This window comes from Eubalaena glacialis, chromosome 13 (genome assembly GCF_028564815.1).
Source record: "Eubalaena glacialis isolate mEubGla1 chromosome 13, mEubGla1.1.hap2.+ XY, whole genome shotgun sequence".
NCBI classification, from domain to species: Eukaryota; Metazoa; Chordata; class Mammalia; order Artiodactyla; family Balaenidae; genus Eubalaena; species Eubalaena glacialis.
The window spans coordinates 15,670,839-15,680,697 of NC_083728.1; the positions used below are offsets into that span (position 1 = coordinate 15,670,839).

Sequence of the window (9,859 nt, forward strand, 5' to 3'; positions counted from 1 at the left end):
TCCTTCTCCCTGCAAAGTCAAAGTCCTTGTAATAAGAATAATAGTGAGTAATGACAGCAGAAAAAACGTAGCTTCTTCTATGTGTCAGGCATTATCCTTAGCACTTGCCATATATTAACTCGTCTAATCCTCAAAAATCCTGAAAGAGGGGAGAGAAACTGTTGGTATTTTCTCATCGTACAGAGGAGGAACCTGAGGTAACAAGAAATAAAGCACTTTGCCTAAAGTCATATAGAGTGTAGAGAGGGGAATCTGGTTCAGTTGAACTAGTTGGGTTTATTACTCGCTGCAGCAAGGAATAGGAATCACCTCGGAAAACAATATGATGTCTCATTAAAAGAATGTTAGGAAGAGCTTATAGGATGTGGGCTTGTGTTAGGTGATTTGGGGGCGGTGTTTCAGGCATCTGGCTCTGCTCTGGATGGATGCTGTCAGAAAGTGGGGCGGCTCTCTGAATGGGTATCTTTATCTTAACTCTAAGAAGGGAAGACTAGATAGAGGTTAGAGCTATACTTGGTAAAGTAGTAGCAGTCACTCAATATAGGGGGATGCTTGGATATTTTGGTGGTTTGTATCATTTACCTCACTTTGTCAGTGTTCAAACATCATTACTGAATGTCCTATTTTTGTCTTGATCCAGCAGGGACACAGAATGGCCTTGTCTGATGTTGAAGGTTTCTGAAATATTTCTGTTGAGGAGGAGAACACAAGGCACACTGTGATGCCAGGTCAGGTCTTGGAACTCAGAGGTTGCTATTCTCTTTCTCTATCAATCTCATAACGTTGTGGTGAGAATTAAAACGATATATTTGTTAAATGCTTTAAATACATGCTTACTCTGCATGTATTGGCAGAGTAAGCTTTTAATGAATATCAGATCTGATAACAGTAAGAGTAATACTATAAATATGTAAGTTATTTAAATATTATTAATAATTATTAATTTATAACAGTGTAATGGGGAAATGACTTGGTATTCATGAAAAGAGATTGGCTTCAGTAACTCACCATGTTGCTGTGTGATCTTGGGCAAGTCACTTCACCTCTCTGAGCCACAGATTCTTTCTTTGTAAAAGAGGATGATGGTATCTGCCTTAAGAAATCCCCAAGTCTGGGTCCTTTTGAGGACCATGTGGTTTATCCTCCTAAGGTTCTTTGAACACCACAGTCCAAAGTAAGTTGTCTAGAAGCACATGGAGTTTTAGTTTCCTTAGCTCCTGACTGCTTTTTAAATGTGCTGTCGACTGTAGTAAAGAAAGGAACAAACAGCATTGATTGTTGCAGTGTCCCCTTCTAGAAGTCCGCCCTCAGGAAGTTCCCCCAGTGCCAGAGGAGAGTCACAGTCTCTCTTCCAAATAGGTCTCCTTCTTCATCAGAGATAACCGAAAGCCCTCTTGCTTCAGTGATTGACCTTACCCCTGTCCTGCCCTTTTCCCACCCCACCTTGCCATTATTTAACCCTCTGGTCAAAGGAGCTAAGTGTTAACTCTCATATAGCTCACTATTGTTCTTATTACAAGGACTTTGACTTTGCAGGGAGAAGGAATATGTCTGTTGCCTCCACTGCTTCCTCAGCAACCTCACGACGTGGGCAGCACGGGTCTCATGTGGCACCTGATGACACGGGGCTCTTGGAGATTTCTGGCCCCAGATCACAAAGTTAGGAAAAGGGAGATGTGAGATGCAAACTTAGGTCCTCCGATCTCAAAACCACTGGTGGAGAGACCAGAATGGGAAGAGGAATGTTGCAGGCAATCTTCCAAGTTCCCCTGAGATCCACTCCAGCCCCTGAGAGCCACTCAGGCAGGCAGCTCTGCTGTTGGTGAAACCAGGTGAGGGTCGGTGAATGGTCATGCTGTGGAGACGTGTTCAGCTCCTTGCTTCCCCTCTGCCCACGCCCCTTAAATTTTTTCTACCCAGAAAATCAGGGTTTGTCCTCCAGATGGAGATAGTCTTCACCCAGCTCACCATTCTCCTGGACCAGTGCCAGGTAAAGAGCTTGTGTCCATAGAGTTGAGATGCTGCTTCAAGGGATGCAGGAAGCGGCCCTGTGTTACACCTGTCTTCTGAGGTAGGTGGGGGCGGAAGGGAGTGAAGGGCATTGATCCGCTGATGTGATGACACCTGCAGGAGGCTGAAAATGAGGACCTGAGCTAACACACTGCTGTTCATTTCTGTCCTTTGATTTGCTCTCATCCACCCACTGACCGGCCATCACGTGCCATGCACTGCTCTAGGTGCTGGGATGCTCCGTGAGGAAAAAATCGGACAAATATTCCACCTGTGGAATCACAGTCTGTGTTTAGACAAGACCCACAGGCAAGTATGAGAAGCGCTGTTACTGGGCATTTGGCCCCAGCAGGCAGAAGCAGGAAGCCTGGTCATGTAGGGAGATTTCCAGGAACAGCACTGACCCCAGCTTCTCCCCTTCTTCACTCCCCTCCTTATCCCCTGTTCCCACCACTCAGCTGGGATATGGAAAACTGTGTCAGCCCCCAGCTTTCCTCAGAAGCCCTCCTGCAAGGCCACGCCGATGAACCAGCTCTGCCTCTCTGCAGCCCTTCTCGTCCTCCTGGGCACCCTGGTGGCCAGCACCCCAGGGGCTGAAACCAGCAAACAGGCCCAGGGTAAGTCCCGACCCACCTCTCCTCTACAGGCTGGGGCAGGGTGGGAGGGAATGAGGCGAGTCCATGGAAGGGCTGGGAACAAGGGTGGGGTGGGTGCTGACAGCCCTCTCTGGATTTCTCCTGGGAAGTTGGGCAGTTGTAACTCCAGGGACATTTCATGACTCTCAAAAGGAATCATTATGTTTCAGGTTTTAATAAAAGTAACCCACTGAACCGTACCAGACCAGGGACCCCATCTCTGAGACCCTCTGTTCCTGGTCACCGCCTTGTCCCTGAACCTCACTTTAATGTAAAGAAAACATCCATATTTGATCCTTGTCCTTGTTCCTAAAACAGACCTCCTGAAACTCTTGGAATTTACTGATTTCGTAGGTCATGAGAGGAGTCAAGGATGGGACCCTAGATAGTTTCTGGATGGGACTGGACTCCAGAAGATCCCACCTGGCGATTAGAGGGTTAGAACATTCACCCCCAGCCCCTCTGGGGAGAGGAGAGGGTACTGAGGTAGAGTTCAGTCACCAATGGCCGATGATTCAATCAAATTGCCTACCTCAAACCCTCAATTAAAACCCATAAACATTAGGCTCAGAGGGCTTCAGGGGAGGTGAACACATCAAGGGATTGTGGAGGGGGGTGTTAGAGGGCATGGAGGCTCGGCCCCCCCAGTTCCCCCTTTGCCCTACGCATCTCCTCCATAGGGCTGTCCCGGAGCTTTATCCTTTACAATAACTGGGGACAGTAAGTAAAGGGCTTTCCTTAGTTTTGTGAGTGGTTCTAATAAATTATTGAATATGGGAGGTGGGGTCATGGAACCTCTGAATTTATAATTTATAGCCAGTTGCTCACGTGTATGGGTGACCCCAGGACTTGTGATCGGCACTTGAAGTGGGGGCCGTCCTCAGGGACTGAGCCCTCAACCTGTGGGGTGTCAGCTCCCTTTGCAGATTTAGTGTCAGAAGTGAATTGACTTGTGGGCCGCCCAGTGGGTGTTGGTAGGGACACCACATATTTGCTGTCAGGGAAAAAATCCGGACTCACTCTTCTCTGTAATACGTGGCTGGGGTGAGGTTTGGGGACAGGGGACTATTGTATGTGGGTGGGAAACTGTACTCAGAAGTCCCTACTGGTTATCTGCTTTTCAGAATTCCTGGCAGAATCAGGTACTTTATTAAATGGGTTGTGATATGATAGTATCTTGTCCTGATCCAACCACCCACATGCCATGTGTCCTGGGGCAAGCCTTCTGCAGTTTCCTTACCTGAACAGCGGGACCATGTTACATGAGTTTTTTGAAAGGATTACCAATCATGAGTGTAAAGAGTCTCCCCATGTCATGGTCAGTGATGTCCATTTTCCACCTAAATATCTTAGTTGGAAAGACTTGTCTGCCTGCATTTCTTCACCACCCTCCCCAAAAGAAACTTATGTCAAATAATTATCATTTCTTTATTATGAAATTAATCAGAAAGTTGAGTGACACCTAACTTCTTCCCTTTCTGAGGCAACTGCAGGGAGAGCAAGAAATGCAGTACTTTTGTGTTTTTGCACGTGGGGCCCAGACTTTTTTCCAGGCTGGTACCATATTAGTCAAAAGTCTAGGCCCTTCCCCTTGCCCCCCAACAGACTACTATTTTATTTTCCTTTTAGGATATACAATGTTAGAGGTTGTCTCATAATTATATAGACATGCCCCATCACCAAATAGACATTTCACTAACAAGAATGTTACTATTTCCAGTTTGTTCAATGACTGTGCACTTGGCATGAGTATGAAATGGGAAATTCATTCCTTAGACAAATATTTATCAAATATTTATGCTTCTTGTTCCTAAAATGCATCGTTCCTAGTGTAGGGAAACAGCTGTAAACAAAATATAGTAAAATAATCTGACTTCTAGGAGGGAGACGGACAGTAAAAAAGGGGAAAATCCTATGCCAGGTCGTGATGAGTGTTTTGAAGAAAGAGAGTGATGGGGATAAAGGAGGCTATGCTCCTTCTGTAGACTGGTCAGTGAAACCCTCTGTGATAAGGAGGTGTTGAGAAGAGGCTGCAGAAAAAAAACGTGCCTCCTGTGTTTGAGCAGCAGCCAGGACCAGGGTGGCTGGAGCTGAGTGGGTGGAGGGGAGGGGAGCGGAAGGGGATGAGGCCAGAGTGGCCATGGGGGTAAGTTGTGAGGAGCCTTGTAGGACTTTATAAGAATCCAAATTTGATTGTGAGACAGCTGGGGAGTCACTGAGGGATTGGTGTTGGGAGCAATGGGATAGGACTCAGGGTGGTATCAGGGTCTCTGTGGCTGCAGTGCAGAGAGTGGCCTCTAGGGGGCGAGGGCAGAGACAGAGGCCCATGGGCAGGCTGCTGCTGTGGTCCAGGTGAACCATGATGGAGCATGTACCTATGTTGTTCCCTGGGTCCATCCCAGTTCTCTTGAATAATATGAATGACTTGCTCTCTTGAGATTTCTATGGAGGCTTCATCACAAGTCATGATTCATTAAATCTTTACCCATTTGTGATTGATTCAACCTTCAACCCCTCTCCTGCGCCTGAGGTGTGGGGACAGAAAAAGGTTGAAGGGTGGGTATGAAAATTCCCATCCCCTAATGAGACAGTTGGTTCCCCTGACAACCAGTCCCCATTTTTGTTTTAGGTTGGGGCTTTACGAAAGTCAAATCCCTCACGTGATAAAAGACTCCTTTTTCATTCTCATCTCTTAGGAAATTCCAACGGTTTTAGGAGCTCTGTGCCAGCAATGGGATGAAGACGAAATTCAAATTTTTATATAAGTCACAATATCAATCTTCCCTCAATATTCCATTATTCCAGCCCGCATGAGTTAATCAATGTAAACACATTGGTGTGTTTTCTTCCATGCCTTTCTCCATTAGAGCATGATTCCTTCACACCTGTTTTAAATATTTATTTATTTATTTATTTATTTACGGCTGCGTTTGGTCTTTGTTGCTGCGTGGGCTTTCTCTAGTTGCAGGGAGCGGGGGCTATTCTTCATTGTGGTGCTCTGGCTTCTCATTGTGGTGGCTTCTCTCTTTGCAGAGCATGGGCTCTAGGCACGTGGGTTTCAGTAGTTGTGGCATGCGGGCTCAGTAGTTGTGGCTCGCGGGCTCTAGAACGCAGGCTCAGTAGGTGGCACACGGACTTAGTTGATCCGCGGCATGTGCGAACTTCCTGGACCAGGGATCAAACCCATGTCCCCTGCAGTGTCAGGCAGATTCTTAACCACTGCGCCACCAGGGAAGTCCTCAGCACTTTCTTTTTAATGGTGGCAACTTTCAACCACACACACAAGTACGAGAATAGTATTATAAAACCCATGGACCCATTGCCCAGCTCCAATAATTGTCCACATATGGAGAATTTTCTTAATATACATCCTCCATTTTTGTTGTTCTTTGAACCTAATAGGTGGCATCATGCCAACTAATCTATAATATTCATTAAGGGTATGTAATTATTTACAATATTACCCTGTCATTGTCATGCCTAAAAACATTAATGATAATGTCCTGGAAAGCAGGATATCAAATGGCCTTTTCACATTTCACATTCTGGCACACTTACTACTCTCTACTGCAAACAAACTGGTGGTTTCAGTTGTTGACCTTGTAGAGCAAGTGGTGATGACCATCCTCCTATCTGACCCAGAGGCCCTCCCATCCCTGCAGTCCTGCAGCCTGTCTTCTGCCTGGAGTCTCCATACACGGGTCCCTGCAAGGCCAAAATCATCAGGTACTTCCACAACACCAAGCCCGGGTTCTGCGAGACCTTTGTATACGGTGGCCGCAATGCTAAGAACAAAAACTTCAAGATGGGGGAGGACTTTGTGAGGACCTACGGTGGTACCATCAGGCCCTGGGGTAAGACAGGGGGCAGGGCAGGTGGGAGGGGAAGGGCTGGGGAGAGAGGTGGAGCTCAGGGGGTCCCACTCCCCTCATACCCCCACAGTGACTTTTTTCCTCTCTGCCTCCCAGGAGAAGTGGCAGCAATGTCCTTTGAAAGCATGGACTGAGCACGTCCTCCATGGCCCAGCTTGGCAGAAGGTCACCCCTAGAAGCCCCGTCTTCATAATCTGAGCCTCCTCCCCTTTTCTCAGATGGGAACACTGAGTCAGCCACTCTATAGAGCAGGTCTGCAGTGTTCCTGCGCATCCCAGCTAGGCTTTGAAAACTCATCTCCTTCTTGTTGGTCATCCCGGTCCTGGGAGGACTGTGGTTGCTCATTTCTAGGATGGTCTAGGACCTATCAGGGTGTACAGTGTCCAGATCTGGGGCTTCAGAGAGGTCAAGCAGCAAGTTTACTTCCTTTTGCAGAGGACCTGTAAACTGCTGCTGAAGTCTGAGGAGGACCCACCCAGGGCTGGACTGTGGCTGCTTCTGAAATAGTTCACCTCTTCCTCTTCCTTCCCATCCCTACCCTCCTCAGCAGAAATCTGCCTCTTTCCTTCCCCCATGGGTCTACTTGCTTTAGCTCTGTCTCATCAAGTTGGCTCTAAGCACCATGAGAACAAGTCTTCTCTTTATCCCTCGCACTTCGCACAGAGCCTGACACAAAAGAGACAGTCCATAAATATTTCAGGAAGGAATGAATGAATGCAGGAACAAAGCTCCTCATGACTGGAGTGATTGTAGAGCCTGGGATTTGAAATCGCGATTCTTGTCCTAACCTTCTTCCTCACTGCATCCTCACCTTCATCCTCCACCCCACCATCTCTGCTCTCCTGTGCTGGCAAAAGTAAAATTTGTGGCATCCTGTTCTCAGCATTGGTGATGGGAGAGGTTTTTCCTCTAAGGAAGCCCCTCTGCCACATTGATGTTGAACATCTGTGGCTTCAAACAGTCTGGCCTTATATTTTAAAAAATTCATATTCTAATTCAACTAACTAGAGTGGGTTCTGTCGTTGCAACTAAGAACCTTAACCCATAGGTTCCATGGAAATGGTGGTCCTTCTCATTCTTCTGCAGAGCAGCCGGCGCCTCCCCGTTTTCTGCCCTCAGACATACCAGGAATAAGAAGCCAGCCCCTTATAGTGGCATCTATCTCTTAATGGCCACCCCAATATACACCAAAAAATGGTTACAGACACCTCAACAAGATTGCTTTTACCCTTTACTTCTTGGGCCACGTCAAACTTTGGGGCAGGTTATTTTCCTGGATTCTCAGAAGAGAAAGGAAGGAGCATGAGGCTCAATTGTCCACTTGTCCAAGGAAACCCCTTCTCTGTCATCCCTACCTTGTGTGGGAAGGTGGCTTCCTAATCTAGCTAATGAGGATCAAGCTCACCTTTAATGAGCACATGCCATTTGTCAGGCTCTGTGCTTGTCATTTTCCCAAATCCTCTCCCCCTCCTTTCTTCTTTGATAACCATAAGTTTGTTTTCTATGACTGTGAGTCCATTTCTATTTTCATACCACATTTCTTAAGCCAGTCGTCTGTTAATGGGCACTTACAATGCACATGTCTTGGCTATTGTAAACAGGGCTTCTGTGAACATTGAGGTGGAGGTATCTTTTCAAACTAAAGTTATCTTTTCTCCAGATATATACCCACGAGTGGGCTTGCTGGATCATGTTGTAGTTCTGTTTTTAGTTTTGTAAGCAACCTCCATACTGTTTTCCGTGGAGAGTGCACCAATTTACATTCACACCATCAGTGTACAAAGGTTTCCTTTTCTCCACACTCTCTCCAGCATTTATTATTTGTAGACTTCTCAATGATAGCCATTTTGACTGGTGTGATATGATACCTCATTGTGGTTTTGATTTTCATTGCTGTACTCTAATATTTAACAATGTTGACATCTCTTTTTGTGTCTCTGGCCATCTGTAGGTCTTCTTTGGAGAAATGTCTATTTAGGTCTTCTGCCCATTTTTTGATTGGATTTTCTGTTTTTTTAATATTGAGTTGCATGAATTGTTTGTATACTTTGATATTAAGCCCTTGTTCCTTTCATGTTTTGCGAATATTTTCTCTCATTCAGTAGGTTGTCTTGCTGTTCTGTTGATGGTTTCCTTTGCTGTGCAAGAGCGTTTAAGTTTGATGAGGTTCCATTTATTTATATTTGCTTTTATTTCTTTTGGCATGGGAGACTGATCCATAAAAATATTGCTGTGATTTATGTCCAAAAATGTTTTGCCCTTGTTCTTTTCTAGGAGTTTTATGGTGTCATGTCTTATATTTAGGTCTTTAATCCATTTTGAGTTTATTTTTGTATATGGTGTGAGGGAGTGTTCTAATTTCATTGATTTACATGTAGCTGTTTAGCTTTCCCAACACCATTTCCTGAAGACACTGTCTTTTCTCCATTGTATATTCTTGCCTCCTTTGTTGTACATAAATTGACCATAGGTGCATGTGTTTATGTCAGGGCTCTCTATTCTGTTCCATTGGTCTATATATCTGTTTTCTGGCAATATCACACTGTTTTGCTTACTATAGCTTTGTAGTATACTCTATGGTCTGCATGGGTGATGACTCAAGCTTTGTTTTTTTCCCTCAGGAATAGTTTGGCAATTCTGGGTCTTTTATGGTTCTATATAAATTTTAGAATTATTTGTGCTAGATCTGTGAAAACTGTCTTGAGTATTTTGATAGGATTTGTCCTTTTAATCCTTGTTTTCCAGTTGTTTTTGTAGTTCTTCCCTGTTCATTTCTTCTTTTGGTTTTTCTGTTTGTGGTTTGATGATTTTCTTTCAGTATGTTTGAGTTCTTTTGTTTTTAGTTTTTGTGACTCTATTGTATGTGTTTGATTTGTGGTAACCATCGAGTTCAAGTGTGTTGAACCATAACAATACCTCCTTGCTTTAAACTGAAAGTCATTCAAGTTCAAACACATTGTAAAAGATCTACATTTTTATACTCTCATTCTCCACATTTTGTGATTTTGATGCCCTACTTTACATTTTCATGCTGATCCTTCCACTGTTTATTTCTTATCATTGCTTTTACAATTTTTTGTTTTTTAATCTATGTACAGGTTTATCTAAATGATCTTTAATTCTTAGATATATTTGTCATTTTTATTGTGATTTTCCCCTTCCTATAGATTCTTCTAGCCTCAGTTTTCATACCACCTCCTATGGAAATCTCACTTTCTCTTGGGCATCAGGTGACAGATAGCAGCATTCATCAATAGAACACAGGTTTGTTCCATTGAACCAGAAGGATCCCCTCTCCCCTCTGGCTCTGCCATTCAAAACTGGTCTAGACTCTGCTCCCAA

At 44.8% G+C, this 9,859-nt stretch overlaps 1 protein-coding gene across 1 annotated transcript; it reads left to right on the forward strand.

The window, feature by feature from the left end:
• Nucleotides 1-2,533: 2,533 nt before the first annotated feature.
• Nucleotides 2,534-6,651, forward strand: LOC133104132 (pancreatic trypsin inhibitor-like). The gene is made up of 3 exons (XM_061209807.1): nucleotides 2,534-2,627; nucleotides 6,308-6,499; nucleotides 6,614-6,651. The coding sequence occupies exons 1-3, from the start codon at nucleotides 2,534-2,536 to the stop codon at nucleotides 6,649-6,651; spliced, it is 324 nt and encodes a 107-aa protein (XP_061065790.1).
• The last annotated feature ends 3,208 nt before the right edge of the window (nucleotides 6,652-9,859 follow it).